The sequence below is a fragment of the Podarcis melisellensis genome, assembly GCF_964234715.1.
Source record: "Podarcis melisellensis genome assembly, chromosome: 1".
Taxonomy (NCBI): Eukaryota; Metazoa; Chordata; class Lepidosauria; order Squamata; family Lacertidae; genus Podarcis; species Podarcis melisellensis.
This window is the reverse complement of record NC_138528.1, coordinates 97504129-97528318: the sequence shown is the minus strand read 5'-3', so window position 1 is coordinate 97528318 and position 24190 is coordinate 97504129. Positions and strand designations below refer to the sequence as shown.

Below are 24190 nucleotides of genomic sequence, written 5' to 3'. Positions count from 1 at the left end.
ACCAACCAGACCACTTAAAACAAAAGTTTGTGCTTTTGATTATATTTATATATACTTAAGTATTTCTAGATATAGAATTTCTATATATTGATTTATACTGTTTACAGATACTTTCAATTTGTGTGTGTATATACACAAATATATGCTGCACCCCCCTGCAATCCCTACACAGATCTGGCTGACACAGGCCACAAAACCACAGCTCGCCCCTATACACGAAGCCAAGCCAGAGCACAACTAAGTGCAGTACAGCCATCTTCTCAGAAAAACTCTTCACAAAGTTCAAGAGGTCAAGACACAAAGACTTTAGCAACTAATCCACACCTAATGACCCACCTAAGTGGTACTCAGGATATCACCCAAGAAATCACTCAAGATATCCCTCAAGTAATTAAGGAACAAAAGAAGAAAAGGCACACTAGCCTGGGAACTTCCTCTCTGCCCAGAACATTGGAGGCTATACACCACACCCCCTCAACAGTATTTATAGGAACTCAAACACTGAGATCCTGCTCTGTTCCAGTAACAAGAAGCCGAAAGCACCAGCCTGAAGATGACGAGTGAGACCTCGTCGAAACGTCGCCTAGACATCCCAACTTTTACACGGGAAGACACCCGAGGACACCAAAACCTGCATATATATATATATATATATATATAAACAACCAAAACCAAACCAGGCCTATACATACTTATTTGTTTTTAAATTATATTGAAATTAAAAGGACTTGTTTCCAAGTACATTTGTTTAAATAAACATTTCTTAATATTTCATATATCTCTTCTAATACCTCTAAAATAATAAAATATGACCTTGTATGAGACATTTGAACATTCATAGCCGATATATGTCTATAACAGTAATCCTTAGCAATTGTAGCAATCCTTAGCAATTCTTTCAATCATTGATTAATGACTGTGGTAAATAATAGTTCCAGCAGAAAGGTAGAGAGGTCATTTTCTTGATTCTGCCTTTCCCACTGTTCTAGAGGATCCCCCAACCCTTCTTAGCTTATTTTGGGGGATGAAGTGAGCTGCAAATGGAAGGGAAAATGGGGGGGGGGTCCTCTCCTTCCATCGGTGGTATAAGAGCCATTTCATTTAATTAAATAATAGTTATATTACTGTAAATGCATGGATTAATAACATTTCTGGTGTGTGATATTAACATGATCAAATCATTACGATATGGTAAGTTATAAAAATCAGAATTTTTATTGTTTTCCCTGCAGGAACCAACATTTGTGCAAAGAACAATGGTGGATGTCAGCAACTTTGCCTTTTTCGAGGAAATATGCAGAGAACATGTGCTTGTGCACATGGCTACCTAGCCGAGGGTGGAGTTACGTGCCTGAGACATGATGGCTATTTGCTTTATTCAGGAAGAACAATATTTAAAAGTATACATCTTTCGGATGAAACAAATTTAAATTCACCAATACAACCTTACGAAAATCCTGAATATTTCAAAAATGTGATAGCACTGACTTTTGACTACAGCCAAAAAGGAAGAGGTACTAACCGAATCTTCTTCAGTGATGCACACTTTGGAAACATACAACTTATTAAAGATGATTGGTCTGGCAGAAAAGTTGTAGTTGAAAGTAAGTATACTAATGCATGGTTGTTGTTAAATCCACTTGTCTTTTAGTTATTTTTACCCCCCAAAGTGCAACCATCTCATGCCCTAAATTATAACTGCAATAAATGAAGCTTTACAGTGCAATTCTTATTCACTGGGACTTTATCTTTTGTACATATTTTTAGATCGCAGCCTTAATTGGTTTAATTTGTGAGATGGCAAATTTAAGGGTGCACTTTTTTACTGCTATGTTCATAGCTGCCTGTTCCCATAATAGGGAATGAAAAAGAAAACATTCCAGCTAGCCTTTTCTTGTTAGCAGCGAGTGGTAGCTTTTGTTTATTAAATTGTAATGATCTTATACTTTGTTTAGACTCTCCAAACGCAATTTGTTGAGTTTTGGAATACACAATATTAGCTTAAATAGTTAAATGGTTAAAATGCAAGTGATTAATTACTGACTTTTAATTGATTGGAAGCTGTAATAATAAATTGGGCATCTAAGTATTTCTTAATCTAAATGTATTGTCTCAGGTTTTAGGGTATCATCTGATACTGAAGCACTGGTTGCAGCTGAACTTAAAAAAATAATTATTATTTGCCTTTATTCACAATTGCTATTTCAATAACATTGAGCACTGGCTTCCAGTTTCAACTAAGTGGTGTTTGCCCCAAAGAAAAACTGACCATGGTAAATCCCAAAATTCTTCTCTGTCTCAGCTTCTAATCTGAGATTCTAATCTGAGACAGATTTCATGCACAAGATTACAGAGGGCAATATTGCTTGAGATGGCCAATCTAATTTCTACATTTGTTTCATGAACAGATTGTAGAAGTGATATTAAGCAAAACAGTTAAGCAAAACATTTTATCATATATTTCTATTAGCCTCAGAGGAGATATAGTCATAGGCGCCGACTCCATGGGGCCTGAGGGGGCCCGAGCCCCTCAAAATTTAAGAAAATCTAGAGAGGGGGTGGGGTTGCGGGCTCTTGACCCATCAACACTCTCGCGGGGCTGGCGTCAGCCCCGCGAGAAGCGGGGATTCCCCCTAGCTCATTAATATTCATCGCCCACGGCGGCAGCCAATCGGCTGCAGCAAAGGGCGGGCCCTCACAGGTTCACTTAAGGTCGGGGCAGCCCGGGGCTCGCCTCTTTCGTCCCCCCAGCAGCAGCGGTTTGGAGGTCTTGGCCCCCCCCCAATATTTTTTATAAGTCGGTATGGGCCCCCGCCCCCCCCCCAATATTTTTTATAAGTCGGCGCCCCTGGATATAGTGGTGTAGCCATAGTGGCTGAGAGATTTAGATGTCACTCAGAGTTCTGCCTCTTAGGGGCTTGTAGTATTGGGGAGGAAAGTGTCATTGATGTAATTCAGGGTTTTAATCTTAGAGAGGAAATGAAGAACCTTCCATGCCTGTTCATTGCTTTAACTATGATAACTGGGCTCTCCTACTCCAGTTAAGAGAAAACAAAATTTGTATCTGGTTGCTGTATATTCAAGCGAATATCTACAGTATTTCATTGAAACACTCAAGAATAAAATTGGTGATATTGAAGATACATTTCCACTTCACAGAAACTTTTACTACTTAAAAAGACACTATTTATTGATGGATTTTACACATCCCTAAAAGCAAATGGTTACCCAAATCCTACACATAAGTTAACATTTTCTTTGCACAGAAACCAAATTTATGACTTGTAAGGAGTCTTCCATTAAACTGGTTTCCGGTTCACTAAATCAGATTTACAACTCACTAGCACCCTATTCTCTAACATGTTTTCACCTCACTGGATACAGATTTACTACTTAGAAACAACCCATTATCTAGTATGTTTCCAGTTCACTGGAAACAGATTTACTACTCATACACAAACCATTATCAAACATAGTTCCAACTCACTGAATATTGATTTAGAATTCATAAACAGCCCATTATCTGACAAACTTTCAGCTCACTGAACAGATTTGCAACTCATAAACAACCCATTATCTAACACATTTCCAGCTCACTGAAAGTAGATTTACAGTGTATAAACAACCCATTATCTAACACGTTTCCAGTTCACTGAAAACAGATTTAAAACTCACAAGGATATCAGTCACTGACAAGTTTTAACCACCATAAATAAATATAAGAAGAGTTTAACTCACCATATGTTCGGTCAACTGTCATGTATGCTGCATTCACTTTTTCAAATTAAATACCATATTGCAAGCATAGGATTAATATAATAAAGGGGTGTGTGCTTGTGTATGTTTAAAATGTAAGATCAGCTGCGTTGTCAACTTGTGATCTCTTGCACATGAACATTACTAGTGAGGAAAAGATTGCTCTCCAACATTGGTGATTTTAGATGTGAAACTATTATGGTTTTTAGATGGTTTTTAAAGAATAAATTAGTGGTTCGTCAGTAATAAACCTGGTATTGGTTTTGTTATTTTGTTAGATTATTTACCTGTAGTGGTGCATGAGTAACTGTATAAGAGCAAGTTAAGACTGACAGCATCTTCTCCTTTTATATTTGAATTATATTAGTAAAATTCTTCAGTCTGAATGTCTGTAAGAATGCACTGCATCCTTTCCAAAATTAACAACAACAAATAAATTTATATACCACCTTTCATCTGAGGATCACAGAGCAGTTTACAGAATTCTTTTGACTGTCCTGACAAAACGTTAAAAGCTGCTGTTTTAGAATTGTTTTGCTGATGATAATAACTAGGGATGCAAGTTGCATTTTCACTTGTATTTGTTTTAAAATTACGGTGAGTTGGAGGCAGACTTGGGGTTAATGGAGCTCCACTTGCATTGAAGGAAAGGGATGGAGAGATGGGTTCCCTCGGTTCTCCTTCCCCATTTTATTACTTACTATTCAGCCTTACTAACTTGGGAGTTGACTAACAACACTCCTACAGATGATCTCAATCATCCAGTTTGGATAAATAGGTCCAGGTTGTCCGTAAGGTAACTAGGACCTAAGTTGTTCAGAACTGTGTAAACTGATACAAGAACCTTGAGCCTGACCTGGTAGTTGATGGGAAGCCAGTGCAGTTTTTTTAAAAAAAAAACCAGCAACAACGATGCCACTGCATTCTGGACCAGTTGGTTTTTCTGGATGAGACCTAAGGGAAGCCGCACGCAGAGCGCGTTGCAATAAACCAGCCTCGAGTTTACCAAAATATGTACTGCAGGCTGACTGTAGCTGATGATGAAGGTGGTAAAAAGGCATTCCTAGACACAAAGGACAGTTGTACATCTAGGCACAGAGATGTGTGCAGGAGTCACCCCCAAGCTACATAAAGGTAAAGGGATCCCTGACCGTTAAGTCCAGTCGCGGACGACTCTAGGGTTGCGGCGCTCAGCTTGCATTACTGGCCGAGGGAGCTGGCGTTTTGTCCGCAACAGTTTTTCCGGGTCATGTGGCCAGCATGACCAAGCAGCTTCTGGTGAAACCAGAGCAGCACACGGAAATGCCGCTTACCTTCCTGCCGGAGCGGTACCTATTTATCTACTTGCACTTTAACGGGCTTTCAAACTGCTAGGTTGGCAGGAGCAGGGACTGAGCTATGGGAGGTCACCCCCTTGCGGGGATTCGAACCGCCGACCTTCTGATCGGCAAGCCCTAGGCTCTGTTGTTTAGACTGCAGCGCCACCCACATCCCTATCTACTCCTACTCCTTAAGAAAGAAGAGGTAACTTGCCTATTGCCTGGACACGGGGACCACCGATCCAAATCTTCCCATGATTCAAGCATAGTTTATAGGGGGGCCCCTCCAATTCACCACTGCATTCACACCGGAGTTTTGACAGCCTCTTCTGATTCAGATGCTACAGAGAAATAGAGCTGTGTGTCATCAGTGTGTTGGTGACACTTTGCTCCAAAACTTCTAATGGCTGCTCTCAACAGCTTCATCAGCTTATTCACTGGACTCCAGTTCCTTTCAACTCCTATATCATGACGTAGTTATGAAGCCAATACATATCTTTTTTTAAAAAATCTGACAGAGGAAAGGATTTTAAAGGACTGAGTGAGAAAAGCTAGTATTAATTCAGTGCCTAGCGTATATATATATATATGGAAAATGTTATTGATTTGCTTTTGTCAGTTTGTCACATTTTTCATAATATTAGTGTTCTGAATTGAAAGGCTGCCTAGACTATTTGTACCTTTAAGCAATAGGAGTTATAGAATAAAAATCAATTTATCCCTAACACAAAGTGACTGGCTTTGTAATATATTGCATATATCTCCATTGAGGTTATTCATATGTGTGATACTGTTCCTTTTAGTTAAGTGGTTCCTATTTAACTGCCAGACAAAAGCATCTACGTTAGCATTTATCTTATTGAGTATTAATCATGATATATATTTTAGGTTCCCTTAATATTTTTAGGCTTCTGTACAATAACTTTTTCTATAATAAAATCTTAAGATCTATATATCATTTTTGTAATTTCACCATGAGTTGAATAAAATATGAAGTCTGTGACAATCCAGGGGGAAAGTATTAAATGTTTTGTGTTTTTTACTAATAAGCTCCATAGAAATTGCCTAATATTTAACTTTCTTTATGGTGTATAAAGAGTCCCGCAAAAAGCATGTGTCATTATAGTGTTAAATCTCTATTCCGATGAGTTGGTTGATGAGTTCAGTAAGTGCCACATTTTCTAATTTTACAAATTGCATATGCATACTTATTTTATCATGCTAAGTAGCATCTTTCTTTTAATGTTTGCAAAAAGGATCTAATCAGACAATCAAACAATCTGTCAGTCAGGAGACAAATTCTTCCTCCTGCCAATTTATTCATTTTTATTATAGCTTATTATTACATGTTGGGGGTGGGGGTAGGCAATTGGTGGTTGGTTGCTTTATGACTATCTTAGGAACCCACTGAAAGAGTAAAGAATTAATTAGTGCTCTCATTGTGCCATTTATAATTTGTGTGAACTGTTGAATCATATCCTCATATGGTTTATTGCTTCAAAACACTGCTTTAATATCAGTCACCAAATGGTGACCACCTGTTGTCTGTTACAAATATTCTGTATGAACAGATTGTCAGAAACCAACATCATTCCCAGCATCTGGGCTAGGAAAGCAACTGACAGACTCTTCCTGAAAAGGTAAATTGCGTGAACACAATGAGTGAGCACAGTAAACAAGAAAACAAGCAGTACCGGTAAATGCATAATATGGTTAAAATACCTCCAAAAATGCATTGACCACAACTCAACTCACAATATTCTTTATGGATATACTTTAGGCCAAACACCTAATTATGTATGGCCATTATTAGTTCCCAGTTTTAGCATGTACTGTGGTGAGAGAACAGATTGTATTTGTTGCTGAAATCTGTGCTTTCGTAACCATCCACTAGTCTTTTCCACCACCGCCACTGTGCTTTTTTCATTACCCGGTGGAAAGATTTATGTAGGAACTTTTTTGTGTGTGGAAATGAGGAATGCGCATCAAGCTCTTCAGCTGCTTTTAGTTCAGCAACCCCCATTATTGTTTTTTCTAAATTCATGGGGCCAGGGCTGGCTAGCCTGCCATCGTCTGTTCCTTTCTGGCCTCCTCCTACTCCCTTGCCTCCTTTAGTGAAAGGAGAGGCTGCGAAGGAGGAGATGGTGATGGGAAAGCTGAGGTGGAGGTGGGAAGTATTTCTGTTTCGCCTCAAATGGCAAAACATCCTGGGCCAACCCTGCATGGGGCATAATAGGTTTCATGTCTTAGAGGGCTGAGGTTGGAGGAGGAATAGCTGTGCCTTCCATATTGTAGGACATTTTAAGAATAGAATCTTAAGAACAAGAAACATAATAGGTTGAATGAACTTAAAACATGGGGGAAATAATGTTTACAATCTCTCTATGTGTGTTTTTCTAGTTTAAACTAACCAGTTGTAAAAGTGTCAATTGCAATGGCTGGTGTTTTTTAGTTGTTTGTATTGTCTATGCACAAGAAAGGATGTTTCATGTGATTTCATCAGTTATTTTGTTATTTATTTGCTATTCCGTTTCCCAGGCAAGTCAGATGAAGAGCAGCAGGATAGTATTCATGGGCTGCATCTCATTGGTGGGATGTAATCCATCTTCGTTAAGTTCAGTAAAAGTGATAGATGGCATTTGGCAATGTAATGATGTGATCACTGTACCATTGCCTCTGTAAATCATAAGCTGTTGCTTTCCGTTGTGTAGACAGTTAATCAGTTATATACCATATTACTGATTTAATTCAGATTGTCAGGAGCAGGTGAATAATGTGAGTGTTGTATATTAATATCATATTGTATTAGTGTTCACTTCATTTGAAACTCATAAACTCATAAACCCATTGCTTCATGAGATGAAATAAATATAATTGGTCTCTCTGTATTGAATGCCATCAGTGCTTTAATTTAGGCACTAAAGTGTGGGGTGGAGAGATAGTGATCTGGCCCACTAGCCTAAAAAGGTTCCCCACCCTGATTTAGTGTGTCAGGGCTCGAAATATTATATTGATAGATATATAAATCCTATGCATTATTACAGATTGAGAAAATCAGTGTATGGCATTGATTTTCATGTTATCAAAATATTATTTGACACTTCAGATGACAATGAAAAATATTTATCATGAGTGCGTTGGCAAATAATTAGTGTACGACAGTTGCTAATGGTTTCATATCCATCTTTAATGGCTATATCCAATAGGCTACATTCAAGTTGAAATCAAAGGACTTGCAGCAGTCCCCATTATCCTATGACTTCTGAAGGGGTCTTTTTATTTACTTACTTTCCCTGATAGTTCTACAAACCCACACAAACCAACCCCTACTACATTTACAAACCACTATTTATAAACTGCATTTATATCCCCCTGCTACATGTACAAACCACTCTGATTGCTGTGTATGTTGGGAACGTTTCTCCAGCTGCCAGGCAACATATGTTGGAAGCATTCTGTGTATGTATGGAAGCTTTGCAGTATCCAGTAGTTTGATGATATTCAACATTAGTCGTACCCCAAGTAGAACCTTTGAAAACTCTGCATATGCCTTAGGTGGCTATCACTCTTTATTCTTGATTCAAGATAACTCACCCCCAGCCTCACATTCCAATTGTTGCATTTATCCACTGCTGTTAATTCAAACTGTTATTTCACAAGCATATTCAATCATGTTCAATCATATTCAAGTCTTATTCAACCATTATTTTCCAGAATAATTATTAAAACATTCATGCGTCCATTAGCATTGCACAGGTAGCTTATTTTTGTGTGGTAATTACATTTTTTTGCATGTGTGACAATGACAGTTTTACACAATTCTATTTTGGAACGTGCTCACTTGATTTAAATATAAAATATGTGTTCTCTATCAGATGTCGGTTCTGTGGAGGGTCTTGCATATCATAGAACATGGGATACTTTGTATTGGACCAGCTCTACTACGTCTTCTATCACAAGACACACAGTTGATCAGAGACGGAAAGGTGCTTTTAACAGAGAAGCAGTCATAACTATGTCTGAAGATGATCATCCACATGTATTAGCTCTTGATGAATGCCAAAAGTAAGTGCTATAGTCATATTTGTTACTGTATGACAAACTTTACATTGTCAAGTTAGGTTCCTCTTGGTTGCATTAGGAAACAAACAGTGTTGTGTCCCCCTGCCACATGTACAAACCCATGTGTTTCTAATATGAGATAATTCCAATCAACCATAGTCTGTGGGACTACCAAAGAGTAAGTGCACCTTAATGTTTTTAATGGATTTTGCCCAAAATGTCTTGATTTCTACAAATTCCTTTTGGTATTCGATAGTGTTCTTTATCTTTTTGCTTAATTTTTGATGCTTGTAAAAAGATTCAAGTTGTGTGGGGCAAGGGCAATCATTTGTTTGTATATGTTGCCTATGCAGGTTTCGAGTCTTTTATTCCCCACGTCTGAAGGACTTGTCAAATGACACCCCACCTTCCTGTTGGCTCCTAAAGTATCCCCTATTTCCTTTACTGACATGTAAAACAGTATGGTGGTGGTAGTAGGAAGTGTTTCTCCTCAATTCCTCCTCTTGTATCCCAACACATTGGAGACTGCATCAGAACTGGCAGAGCAGTTGAGTTTGGTCCTTGGAATCTCCATATAGGCATTGTGGCCTGTAGTCTCAAGACCCACCTATCTGCCTTACGTGCTGAGGCCAGAGTTATGCACCAGGGAGCACTTCAAGACAAATGATGGGAAAGAAGAAAAAATGATATGTCTTCGCTGCTACTGCCACCTCCTAATTGTGGGAAAATAAAGAGAAGGGTTCTTGAGGGACTGGTAGCTATAGGGGAAAGGAGCGGCATGATGCTTTCTATTGTACTGCTCTTCTTCCAAGTTAGAGAGGTGACAGTTTCCAGGCTTCTTGAAATCTCTCTTTTAAAGTCCTCTTCTCCAGACATTTGTTTTCAAGTCAATCTTGGATGAATATCCATGGCATCTCAACCCTGAGATTGGATTGTTAGAATCCCTGAACAGAAGTGGCACTTTCTAGTGTGGCACTTCACCATCCTAATGTGGGGATTTGTGTGTGTGCATGTGTGTCTAGATTGCCTTTCAGCTTTTGGTGGTGGGGTTAGCCAAAATATTTGGGTGGAGTGTCACTTAGCTTGATGTTTTAAAAGGTAGCCCAAGAGTTAAGCACATTTTCTTTTTCTCTCAGTGCCAGCCGAAGTTTTTTTCCTCCCTCACAGGAGTTGACAGCAACAGCACTTACATCTTGACACAATGTTGTTGCCATCATGTCAACTCCTAAGGAAAACATGTCCTACAGCGACTGAGCAGAGAGATGGACCGTGGGTGGGGTGGGGTGGGGAGACCTTTTAACACTCAGACTACATATTTTAAAAGATGTCAAGGAAAGCTCCCACTCCCAAAACATCTAGACTATTTGCCCTCAACCCTGGAACCTTTTGTCCTATTTCAGTAGTTGTTTCACCATTCCCTTAATCTAAAGAAGTGCTGCTGATGTAGATGTGATTTTATGGTGATTATAAGGACCTGTTTTCAATAATTCCATCAGCTTTAAAAGCAGAACCACTGCTGCATTATATGTCCATTTATGTGGCTGAAATGTCCATTTTAAGATGAGGAAATTGTGTCTGTCTTTCAACCTTTTTTCATATAGTTTAATGTTTTGGACTAATTGGAATGAGCAGCATCCAAGCATCATGAGAGCTACATTGTATGGCAAAAATGCACAAGTTGTTATTAGCACTGACCTCCTGACACCAAATGGACTTGCGATTGATCACAGTGCAGAGAAATTGTACTTTTCCGATGGCAGCTTGGGGAAAATAGAAAGGTGTGAATATGATGGATCACTCAGAAATGTGAGTAAGATCATAATGCTGATTTCTATAAATATGCTGATACTTTCTGTATAACTGAAGAAAAATAATTTACAATAATATTGCCTTCGCCATTCAATGCCCTTTAATCCTTATTGATGTGGGGGAAATAATGTGTGACTTTTAATTATTCAAATGCGACTACATTGCTATAGAAATGCAAGTATATTCTGAACTATTGTGTATGCCAATGACACAAATGATGCCAGCATGCCAAGAACCGATACATAGCACCCCAATTACTTTTATTAAATAATTGATATATATAACAACAATAATTCAGTCATAATTTTAACATTTCAAACTCCGACTCCCTTCTTCCTCTTTCTGTGGTTCTTTAAATTTCTTGTCATCTTCCTGCATACTCCAAATTATCTCAACATATTCTTTTATATATCTATTCCTGTATATATCCCATATATATTTTGAAACTGCAGGTTTTTACATTAATCCTTCCATATTATTAAAATATTATCATGACCTTCCAAATCTAAAAGATGTGATTTCTTCAGTAACAACCATTCCTTCAACCAGCAAAGACAATCTGCTTCGTAATATAATCTCGTATCCAGCAGAGAGAAACCTTCTCTCTCTTTCACATCTATCAATACTTTATATTTTTATGGTTTTTCCCTTGCTAGATATCTTTGGAAATATATTTTTCCATTTGTTGAAACAATCTGTTTTGCCAATCGCCAATATTGATAGAAACAAAAATAACATCCTGTGGAAGAAATGAAATAGACAAACAGCAGGAGTATAAATATACATTCAATTGATGCCTATTTCCTTTTCTAACCAGGTGATTGTCAAATCTGGACCTGGCACCTTTCTCAGTCTGGCCGTTTATGATGACTGGATCTTCTGGACCGACTGGGTGAGAAGAGCTATTCTGCGATCCAATAAATATACAGGTGGAGATACAAAAATTCTTAGATCTGACATACCACATCAACCAATGGGCATCATAGCTGTTGCTAATGACACTAACAGCTGTAAGTTACCAAACACACCGTTAATATTTATTTATTGGTAGATAGTTGGTAGATATTGGTAGATAGAAAAATAAGTAAAAGGGTTATTTTTGTAGGTTATCATGCTGTAATTCCTTATTTAGTTATATAGTAACCTTTTATATGACAGGAAAGTCACATACCAAAGGGGGCTGCAAGCTTAACTAAAGCATTTGTTGACAAGTGCTAATCTTCACAAGATGATGAGTTTGCAGTGTTCCTTTGCATAAAGAAAGATGAAGAATTCTCTTCAAGCCTTGTGCAAACACCTGAAAAGTAGAACCATAATCAGACTTGCCCAGCATGGGCAGTTTTAACTTCATAGACTAATGCACAATGCATCTTGATATGGATTGGAATTTGCAGGAAGGTCTTTGGAACTCACTGTCTGATACAGATCCATTTCAAACTTCTTTGGAGTGAATGTCCCATAGCCTAAATTACTCCCTAAGGCAGTGTAGTGCTAGGCATTTATGGCATCTTGCACTAGGGATGGGGAGACGTTTAATTCAATTTGCATTTATTTGCATTTATAATTTGTATTTTCCAAAACAGTGTGCTAACTGAAGCACAGCTAGCTGTCAAAATCTGAACTTCTCTGAATTTTGCAATGCAGTAGTCCAGCAAAGTATAAAGAGTTGTATACTAAAGTGTGCCGAGCAATGCTCACATTAGTGAAAATTGCATATATAAATGCACAATTTTAGGAGAAATCACATGCAGAATGTAAAATTGCATGCAAAGCTTTGGAGAAAGTCACACTAAAATGCTCATGAATTGTCATGAAGACCTTTCTTTAAATGAATTCACAACATCATGTGAAAATGTGGAAAACTGAACTTAAGAGTGGGAAAATGAGAAATTGGGGTAAACAGAAATTGGCAAGTTTGCCCATCCGTATCACAGTGTTATAATAATGGGGTAAGACACATACTTCATGAAGGAACTAATGCCACCCAATTCAACGTACCTAATTCTTCTAATATAGTTGCTATTGGCCTGCTCATTAGACTGCTCCATTAACTGTGTGTGTGGAGTCCCCCCCCCCCCTCGCCCACTCCCCACATCACTGCTGTTTACCTGGAGTGGACTGGGGCCTGTGTTGGATTGGCAGCAGCAGTCCCATCAGTGCTACCTTCACCACCACCTAGGAATGTGGGACAAATTCTGCTTCATTCTCATTTTAATGCAAATCTACATAATTTGCACTTCTTAAAACAGTACACGATCTGAACCACAGCTTTTTTTGAGACCCACACTTCTCAAATTTTTGCAGTACAGTTCTTCATCTCAAAATGCATATAAAATGCTTATTATTAGTGTTAAGTGTGCATATAAATGTATTGTATTAGGGGAAACTAATTGCAGAAATGTGCACTAGCAGAAGCCAGCACAAGGATTCCTGCTAGCATAATGGGACTTAGCACACAATGCTGTCCCCAAATATTCTCTGGAGCATTGAGACAACCCCCAGGGAAAAGAGAAGGGCACAAGGTTCAGCTATGCAAGGAAAATCCTTTTTTATAACCGCAATATTTTTATTTATAGATACAGTTTTGAAGGTATCAAAATACAGTCACAGATGAAGCACCTTGCAGCTTCCTATTTTCCATTTCCCCCTCTATGTACTAAGAGCAAAGCTTAAAATTAATTTGTGTTTCCTTAGGCGTCCCATAATTTTGTTAGACATAAATCAGTCAAGATAGAGTGGCTGGGGAAACCCAGCCAGATGGGCAGGGCATAGATAATAAAATTATTATTATTGTTACTATTATCATCAAGCGTTTCTGAACAATAAAGCAAGTAGTTCCAATGTCAGTATTAGATTACTTCTTTTTTATGGTTTTATATTATAGTGTCTCTCTTTCTCTCTTTTTTAGGTGAATTATCCCCTTGTGCCCAGATGAATGGGGGCTGTCATGACTTATGTCTTCTGACCCCCGATGGCCGTGTTAATTGTTCATGTAGGGGTGAACGCATACTTACAGATGACAACAGATGTGTGCGTAAGTAATATTAATTGATAATAGCAGCAATTGGCAATGGAGCTTGTCTCCACGCTGCCTGGGGCGTGTGTGTATGTTCTGTACCCCAGGGGCGGGGTGAGGGATCGAGGACAAATGGAGCCCACCATGGCTGCTTAGCCCTGCCACTGGAATGGCACCAGGAACAAAAGAAGACGTGAAAGCCATAGATATGGAATTTTGAACTGCAATCAGGTGAAGCAGGTTCTGACAGGGTCATTTCACAGTAAAATTTAGTTAGATTAAAATCCTACAGCATATCTAGATCCAGCAGCATTTTGCTTGTATCTGCTAAATTGTCTGGAAAATATATTGATGAAAGCTTTTGAAGCATTTCTTTTATATATACGTAAGTGCTTGAATTTGCCCTTGTGCGTTCCAAGAATTATGTATGCCTTACAATTACACATAACCATGGGAGGAGTACCCAAACTTTTTCACTGCACCCTTTATCTTCTGTCTTAACCTATCTGTCTGCCGAATGTATGACTCAGTGTAAAACTTTAGGGTAAAATGTTGGTTATAAATCAAATCAAATCAATAACAACATTAACAATACTAATTGTTATTTGTGCATATAAACTGCACAAATGTCCAAGAGTCATGACCGGTGGCAAATAGTGGAACTACTCCTCACATCCTTTGAACTCTCCACATACCCATTACTCTCATAAAGAGAGTGATCTAAAACCACCAGCTAGAAATGTGAAGCAGTATTTTGAAACATCCAGAAAGTTAGCTGAGAAATGTAAGCGTTCTGCCTTTACCATTCTCTAAATTTTAGGACTTTTTGCACCTTTCTCCAATGAATTTTTTGGCATTTTCCAAGAGTCTTTAAGTGCTGCTTGCAACTGTAAACATCAATTAAATTTACATCAATTTTTATATTTCCATATTTGGTTAATTAGTTGTATTTAATAATGTATATGATTTATTTGAATACTTCACATCAAGAAGCTATTTAAAGAGCATAGGTGACTGCTGGAATTAAAATGTTTCAAACTTTGGAACTGTGCATGTAGAGTTGATCTAAAGCAGATTTTCTTCAATAAATTAAAATGACTGTACTATAGATATGCAGTCCTTGTTGCATTGGTGCTCCTCTTTGGCATTATAATTGAGATCAAGTGGCTCCTACAGATGATTTACAGTGATAAAAAGCATGTTAATTAAAGCTGTAGCACAGCTGCCATGTACCACAATCTTAGAATAGCTGTGAAACTCATATCCTGTAGAGATCAATTGATCTTGTATGGACAGGCACCTGATTTGCAATGGTTCCAAGTTAATGTAATTAAAACATTAGTATTTCTTATTAACAGCTTATTTCAGTATAGACTTGGAACCACTACTAACAAACCATCAGCATATCACTGAGAGCACCTCACATAGCTGATATGCAGTAAGTTCGAAACTGGAATTAATTTGGCAACATGTATTTTGACTTCCCAAAGGCATTAAGCTGTTTAACTCAGATAGCTTTAGTATAGATCTTACCACTGGTTGTTAGGTAATGGATACACTACATTGTAATACAGTGGTACCTCTAGTTGCTAACTTAATTCATTCCGGAGGTCCGTTCTTAACCTGAAGCTGTTCTTAACTAGAGGTGTGCTTTCGCTAATGGGGCTTCTTGCTGCTGCTGCGCTGCCGGCACACGATTTCTGTTCCCATCCTGGGGCAAAATTCTCAACTCGAGGTAACTCTTCCAGGTTAGCGGAGTCTGTAACCTGAAGCATATGTAACCTGAGGTACCACTGTATTACATCTTTTCCAAGTATGCTTAAATTTTTTCATGTGTGGAGAAATGAAGGCAAGAGCACATTTTTATTGTTTTGGTATACTAAGTTACCACCAATTTAGTCTTCTGTTCTGGTCCAAATTCATTGCTTTCAGTTCAGGTCTTGTTAATTGACAGTATGGAATCAGTAGCAGATAGTAGTAATCTGTGGTTGGCACAAATGTGGTTTTTATGGCTGGCATCAAAGGGTGGAATTCAACATATTGTTAAGCTGATTATTCCATCAATTCAGGCATTTTAAGTTGGCCAGGCAGGCCCATCTCCCCTCTCTTCCGATCTTCCCAGAACTGATTGGTGGGCACATAGGGGAGAGAGAGAGAGAGAGAGAGAGAGGAGACTCCTTGCTGGGCTAGTCCAACTATTTAGTTGAAGAGTCGGCCCCTCCCAACTCTACAATTCTATGATTCTATTATTTCAAAACTAGTCATTTTTTATTGAATAGAAAATGAAATGATTCAGGGTTTCAGAACATCATGAAGTTGGAAATTGCGCGCGCGCACACACACACACACACACACACACACATATACACACACCCACACACACACACACACACACCGGTATATATGTGTGTGTGTTTTCATAGCAGCGTGGCTTCTATTTCTCCATGACTTGGGTCCAGGGCACTCTGAAGTAGAATATTTGCAATCTGAAATACACAACATTTATGTAATATACATTTTGTTAGTTACAGAATTGCCATTGGCTATTGCACCATTACTTTGAACTTCTGTATTTTGTTTTAACACTTGTTTTGATCTTCTTTCTTTTCTTTTTTTCTTTTGCTTAGACTGTGTATATTTCCACCCTGGGAACTTTAGGCGAAGGGCAAATTATTTATACTTTAAATAAATAAACAAACTAACCAACTTATGCTTGCTTTTCTGTTGTTCACTCTTTCAGCTAAAAACTCCTCATGCAACTTTTACTCTGAGTTTGAATGCGGAAATGGAGAATGCATTGATTACCAGCTGTCCTGCGATGGCATCTCCCATTGTAAAGACAAGTCTGATGAGAAGTTATTTTATTGTGGTAAGATTTTTTTATCTCATTGGGTTACATTGCCATATCTGGCTTCCATGTAATGTTTCTGACTAGCCATATAAGCTGATTCATAGTTTATTGACTCTGCTCCAAATTCCAAAACTTACTCTCATCTAGCCATGTTAATAGGAAGCTTATGTAAATAAAATAATAGTCTTTGTATTTTAATTTAATAGAAAATAGAAGCTGTCGAAGAGGCTTTAAATCCTGTTCTAACCGTCGCTGTATTACAACTGATCAAGTGTGCGATGGCAAAAATGACTGTGGTGATGGGTCTGACGAAATAGGCTGTGAAGGTACTTTTTTTGTTTGTTTCTTTTCCTGCAGTATAATGTTTATGAATTTTAGTATTTATTAAATTTCAAGAATCTGTGAGTGCCCTAAACCAATGACCAAATATTTGTTTTCACTGACTACCAATAAAAGTCATATCTGAACTCCAGAATTATAATTCAACACCACCATCCCACCCCCAATTCCAGTCAAATATTTCAGTCAACATATTTTATCGAATAAGTGGTATGTAGAAATAAGCGTCTGCAGGCATTTTTCACTTTCAGCAGCAGTCCTATGTGTGCAAAATAGGCCTCTGTAGGCGAAAATCGAGCAGTTCAGAGTGCAAACCCAATGCTACTACATTGTGCACTGTTTACCAATGTTGTGTGAGATTGATTTCAGATATCCCTGAATCTCCACCCCAGTGAACTGTACTTTCAAAATTGTGAATATTGTCAGTTCAATTTCTGATGTGTCTACTGTAGTTCTACTTTGTTCTCAGACACTTACCTTATTTCTATCCTATAATTCTATCTTACTTCATTTAATTTCTGTCTGGCTTAACCAGTGAAAAAGCAGACTCAAGACTGTAACTGTGGCAAATCACCTTTTTTTCTTTTTTTAGTGCACAAAGTGCAATGGCATTGTGAAATGATAGGTTTGTAGAACGTACAGAAAATACCATATTTTTTGCTCTATAAGACTCACTTTTTCCCTCCTAAAAAGTAAGGGGAAATGTGTGTGCGTCTTATGCAGCGAATGCAGGCTGTGCAGCTATCCCAGAAGCCAGAACAGCTTCACTGCGCAGTGATCCCCCTTGCTGTTCTGTCTTCTGAGATTCAGAATATTTTTTTGATTGTTTTCCTCCTCCAAAAACTAGGTGCATCTTGTGGTCTGGTGCATCTTATACAGTGAAAAATACGGTAAAACTTATTCTGTGAGGTGAAATATGTAAAAAGAAAGTAACGTAAGGCAACTTGTATATGATAATATTTAAAGCACCTCAAATCAATTGGTTATAGTTAGATGGGGAAGAGAGTAACTGGGACCACTGCTTCATCAGCGCTTCTTCAGGCAGGGCACTTTGGCAACACTCCAGTGCTGGCTTGCAAAAAAATGTGTTATGCTTTCCCCTTTGTTTTTTGCTTTACAATTGTTTGCTGAGACTCTTGCCATGATGCCACGGTCTCAATTAGTCTCACAGAAAGCAGCACAAAATTGCAGAAAAGTCGCAAGCAGTTTATATAAAGATGGCAGACATAATGCCATCTATCTTAATCCACCATGGGTGCTCTGCTAAACCTACCATAACTACTGGGTATTTAGGCCAAGTAGGGCCGAGATTAGCACAATTGGATACACATTATTTTACAGAAATATGTGTGTGCAGTTTTAAAGTCCCTTTTCAGCTTCTCTCAGCTCAAGCTGATCAATATCGCTGCTTTTCTTTTCAGACTTGGAGGTAGAGACTTAATAATGCACAGCATCTTCCTTAAACATGCAGGAAAGGGCTGCAGTTAGAATAATAGGATCATAGAATTGTAGAGGTAGAAGAAGCTATGAGGGTCATCTTGTCCAACCCCCTACAATGCAGGGATCTTTCGCCCAGAAAAATAACAGACTATGGGATGAAGAAGCAAGGGGTATATAAAATGCCATAGGGGTATTTACTTGCAACTTGAACAGGCCAACCCTAAAATGTGCTTTTCTGGGCCGTAGCCATGATGTGTGTGACTTCAGAGCTGTCTTTCCCATTAGATTTACTGGTGCATTGCACCGGGCGCCAACCTCTCAGAGGCACCCCAGCAAGTGGGGGAGCTGTACGGCTTTGCTAGCGGCCTCCCCTTTCCCTCCTGCATGCCCGCCAGCTGCGCCCCGTCAATCATATGGCTGCCGGGCGTGCAGCTTTCTTCCCAAGCCCCTGTGGGAGGAGAGCGATCCCCGCAGAGGCTTGGGAAAAGGTCAACAACTCTGGGAAATGGGGGGGGCGCCGGAGGGATTTTTGCACCATGGCGCCGGATATGCTTAAGACGGCCCTGTGTGAATTGTTACTTTTAAACAACACACATTTAAGCGTTGTACAGTGGTACCTTGGGTTACATACGGTTCAGGTTACATACGCTTCAGGTTACAGACTCCGCTAACCCAGAAATATTACCTCGGGTTAAAAACTTTGCTTTAGGGTGAGAACAGAAATCGTGCTCCGGCGGCACGGCAGCAGCAGGAGGCCCCATTAGCTAAAGTGGTGCTTTCAGGTTAAGAACAGTTTCAGGTTAAGTACGGACCTCCGGAACGAAATAAGTACTTAGCCTGAGGTACCACTGTAATTAATTTAGTAGCAGCTTTAAACTTAAATATCCCAAACCTTGCAAATTATGTTTATATCTTTCTTTCTTCCTCCCCACCCACCAAACACTTCACCCTGTAGTTTCAGGATGTACTTCAACAGAATTTCACTGTGCAGATGGAACTTGCATTGCAAAATCAGCGCAATGCAATCAGATTGTGGACTGTTTGGATGCTTCTGATGAGAAAAACTGCAGTAAGGAATTTAGTTAATTTTTCATTTGTAACTATTTGTTTCTTATACTACACTAATATATAACTGTAAGTTTAATTAATTTGTGTGATGTAATTCAATTGGTAACAGGCAATGCTGTGATTGTGGGAGCTAAATTAAGCAACCACTGTCAAAGAAATCACAGTGATGAGATCCACACTGAAAAGAATATATTCTAATGTGTGCCCATTCCGTTTTATCTACCTCAGATAGCACAGACTGTGCTCACTTCTATAAACTTGGAGTCAAATCTTCAGGATTTATTAGCTGTAATTTTACATCACTTTGTATACTACCAGAATGGATGTGTGATGGATCTAATGACTGCGGAGATTATACAGATGAACTTAAATGCCCAGGTAATTATGGAAATAAAAATAATTTCTATATTTATTCATGATAAAGAATTATTCATTAGTGGCATTGTTTCTTTATTGTATGTTGAGTTTCTCGTTGACAAACCTGTATATGGAACACTCCTGCATATAGGAGGAAGTAGCAATGTTGGTGATTCCTTCAGTGCCCTGAGAAACTGGTCTGGACAGCTGAGGAACTGTCCAAAAGAATGCAGAAGGTGGCATGGCTGCATGGGGAAGAGAAAATGGGCAAATATTGCCTCTTCCCTTTCTCCTGTGGGAGCCTTTACTGGATCAAAACCCCTTCCATGAATGGAAGGAACCCTTCTATTTAGTGGATTGAACCCTGATGATCTTTTCTATGTATATTTCATCCAAAATTCCATGACTACCAGAAACAAATGGCTTCTGTTATTTTATTTGCAGTTCGAAACAAGCATATGTGTGAAGAAAATTATTTTAGTTGTCCAAGTGGGAGGTGTATTTTGAATACCTGGGTATGTGATGGTCAAAAAGATTGTGAAGATGGAAGTGATGAATTGCACTGTGGTTAGTATCTTACCTCACTGTTGTTAGTATCTTATCTTTGAACCATGGATGTTTGTGCAAAGGAGATGTCAATTGAAATCTCTGCAAGAAAAAGAATACAATTAAACTAAACTGGTATTTTAAAAAATCTCAATGAACAGCTTGGAAACCTTGCAAATTATACAGGCATGATACATAGCAAACACTTTAATGTATAATTTGGTCATTTAGGCTCTAATCATATACATATATACCTAGATTGTAATCTAGTATAGCTCCGTAGTGAGTGATGCAGTTAGGATCTTTGCCCCCTGCAAAGACCATCAGAGAGCAGCATAAAATAAGTCATATAAAATCTGGTAATGGTGGTGCGGGAGGGAGGAGAGAAAAAAAAAGCTGTGTGCCGCGCAACTGAAACAATACATGTTGACTTCTAAAGGAGGGATGCAAGAAGACCATTCATTCCAGAGTCTAAAATTACCTAGGGGCTGACTTTGAAGTGACATGTATAGGATTCTGCTGTTAGGTTCCTTTGCTAGAGATCAACAAACTTATAAATATATTTAGAGTATGCAGAGGAGGTGGAGGTGGAAGAGAAGGAGATGATTTCCATAAATTATTCCTTACTACTTTAGTACCCTGGAAAGATGTTCTGGGGGGATGGAGAACTTTCTGGAACAATGAGGAACATGTCAGTGGAGGCTGCAGAAAGACAGATAATCAAAATCTGCCTTGCTACAGGACTCCTCTGCAATTTCAATGGGTTTGATATGTATTACTATGGTGTAATGTCCCTCACTGAATATTTAGTCCCTCAAAGATCTTTGCCATTTTTCTTGTGAGAACACACACACACACACACACACACACACACATTACTGTTAGATTACACAGAACCATACAAGTTCAAGCTGTTAAGAAAGTTTGTAATTATTTTGATCTTAGTGCTGTTTTGTTTTTTTACAATATTTTCATGAAAACTTAAAATACCTTTAGTAGTGGGCAAAAGTATTCACATAATATGTTGTAGGATATTTGTTTAACATAAGATTACATTTTTAAATGCTTGTTGGAAGGCATGCATATGTGTCTTTTCCTCTACGTAGCTGTTTTTGAATAGTAGAACAAGAATTATTTTTATTTACATTTGTTAAAGATGGGAGGTAGTTTATAATGTGATTTAAAGATATATAAACAATCTTAACGAAGACAGAAGTGCCTGGCATGCTCTGGTCCATGGGGTCACGAAGAGTCGGACACGATTAAACAACAAAACAATCTTAACAATGCCTGGAGAAGCTAAGCAAAATTCCACTGGCTCTTTAGGAATTTTGAAGGGAATTTCCAGATGGGCAATATGTGAAATGAACTTCATCGGAAATTTCTAGGAAGAATTTTGCTTGTCGATAAGGGGGGGGGGGGAGCATGCTAGATTTTTTTTCATAGTGTTGATATTGAATCTGTTCCTATCGAATATATGCAACACCTATCATTTACATGCCCTTGCAGATTCCTCTTGTTCATGGAATCAGTTTGCTTGTTCTGAAAATAAGTGTATCTCTAAACAATGGATTTGTGATGGGGAGGATGATTGTGGAAATGGCTTGGATGAAAGCAAACCTATATGTGGTGAGTACTACAGTGATACAAATATGAGCTTGGGGTGCACATTTCAAAATTACTTGGCCCTACCCTATTCATTCAGTCAACTCAATGAACAACCACCAGAAATAAGTATTGGAGCGTTATCATATTCTGTAGGATATAAGAAATATATGTAATATTTGGTGTCCCTTATAAGACATATGGTATTGTGCAGTAATAAGAACTTGATGAGCAATATCCAAGTTCTTTGAACTAGTAGTGGCTGGTGGGGCTGTGCAGGCACAGCTGTGTTGCTCTTCTGACTCCCCAATGCTGTGCATCACTGCCAGTTACTGAGAAGGAAGGAAAAGGCAGTAAGGAGCTCAGCACAGTGTAGCACAGAAGTGGACACAACCCTACAATCTCAATGTTGCGCCTGCACTGTCTCTGCTGAGCAGCGCAGTCCCACCCATGCATGTCCCTGACTGCTACTGACTCAAATGTATTGTATTTGTTGTTTGACTTCAGATTTTAGAAATCATTAAAGAAAATTGTAGTATATGTTATTTTATTTTATAACAAGTCACTTCAGAATATAACTTTCGTACGTAACAAATAAAATTTAAATCATACCAATTTTTTTCCCCCAGGCTCCGTAACCTGTGCTTCAGACATGTTCAGCTGCTTAGGTTCCTATGCCTGTGTTCCTCAGCACTGGCTTTGTGATGGTGAAAGAGACTGTCCGAATGGAAGTGATGAGCTTGCCACAGCAGGATGTGGTATGAACCATTTTGCAACATACATAAATAAGATGAGGGGTTGCTGTATTTATCTGTACCACTGTATTGGTGGCTGACAGTAACGTGACATTTTTCCTTTATAAGTTGGTGGTTCACTGTCTTCCGTTCCATTTTCTTTTTCTTAGCTCCTAATAACACTTGTGACGAAAATACTTTCACATGCCGCAATAAAGTCTGCATTCCCAAGCAGTTTGTATGTGACCATGATAATGACTGTGGAGATGGATCGGATGAATCGCTAGAATGTGGCAAGTATAATTTTTTTACACCTGAAAGCTTCAGCAAAGAAGGAGGCACTCTTAATATACTTTGGGCCTATGTCATTTGGGGCTTTAATGTGAGCACCATGAAGTGGGTGTGGACACAAACTGGCAACCAGTACAGCTGTTTTAAAACTGGAGCTATATGAGTTTGAAATGAAAAAATAGACAGTAATCTGGCTGCTTCATTTTGAACCAGTTGAAATTTCCAAGTTCCCAAAGAAAGAAGTTCCAAAGGAATGTGCTTACTTTTGCTTTTTCTAATATATTTTCCCCCTAAAATATTTTTCCCTGAAATAAGTTTCCCTAAAATAAGGCATTAGTAGTAGTACATTGGTGCACTATAAATGGAGCATTGTGAGAAGCTTAGGCTGCAATCCTATGCTCACCTGGGAGAAAGTCTGTTAAATTCAATCTGAGTTACTGAGGACACCTGTATGAGATTGCACTGTTAATCTCTGATACAGAGACAGGTCTTAATGCTGAAGTTTGTGTGCTCTGTATCTGTCTGCTGACAAGGATAAACTCCCCACAAATAGAATAAAATCGTTTGAAGAAAGTACAGTAAGTTAACAGGTTTTTAATTTCTTCTTCTAAGGAAGCAATGCTCATATTCCTTTAAGATTTCCGTAGAGAAAATCTTTGCCTTTTCAGAGCAATTTGTCAATGTATTAAAACGGTTTCTATGAAGCACCAGATATTTGATCTCTTCAATATGTCCAATTTGACAGAATGTGGAATCCAGTCAACTTTAAATAGACCATGGAGTTATCATTTATAAATAAGTTGCTATGTATTTCTCTTGAAAATATACATTTCACATTTACCAGTAAAATCAAAGAACAAGGGAGTAAACAGGTATTTCTTTGCTGTGGATAGAGTTTAGGATTTGGAAATTTCAGAGCTTGGGATAAATTGGAATTGAGCCATAATACTTATTGGGTGGCTTCAGCCAGGTTAGTGCTTAACTCACAGCAGAATAA

The 24190-nt window shown here is 38.4% G+C and overlaps 1 protein-coding gene across 3 annotated transcripts in view; it reads left to right on the top strand.

The window, feature by feature from the left end:
- The window catches only part of LRP1B (LDL receptor related protein 1B), a 744879-nt gene that overhangs the window by 636684 nt on the left and 84005 nt on the right, over nucleotides 1–24190 (top strand). For all 3 annotated transcript variants that reach the window (XM_081928170.1, XM_081928171.1, XM_081928169.1), the window contains 13 exons: nucleotides 1233–1604; nucleotides 8951–9140; nucleotides 10739–10943; nucleotides 11764–11956; nucleotides 13855–13980; nucleotides 16703–16831; nucleotides 17020–17139; nucleotides 19548–19661; nucleotides 19889–20038; nucleotides 20462–20584; nucleotides 22073–22192; nucleotides 22798–22926; nucleotides 23073–23195. In XM_081928170.1, the coding sequence (XP_081784296.1) occupies nucleotides 1233–1604; nucleotides 8951–9140; nucleotides 10739–10943; nucleotides 11764–11956; nucleotides 13855–13980; nucleotides 16703–16831; nucleotides 17020–17139; nucleotides 19548–19661; nucleotides 19889–20038; nucleotides 20462–20584; nucleotides 22073–22192; nucleotides 22798–22926; nucleotides 23073–23195 (2094 nt within the window). The remainder of the gene's footprint in view (nucleotides 1–1232; nucleotides 1605–8950; nucleotides 9141–10738; nucleotides 10944–11763; nucleotides 11957–13854; nucleotides 13981–16702; nucleotides 16832–17019; nucleotides 17140–19547; nucleotides 19662–19888; nucleotides 20039–20461; nucleotides 20585–22072; nucleotides 22193–22797; nucleotides 22927–23072; nucleotides 23196–24190) is intronic.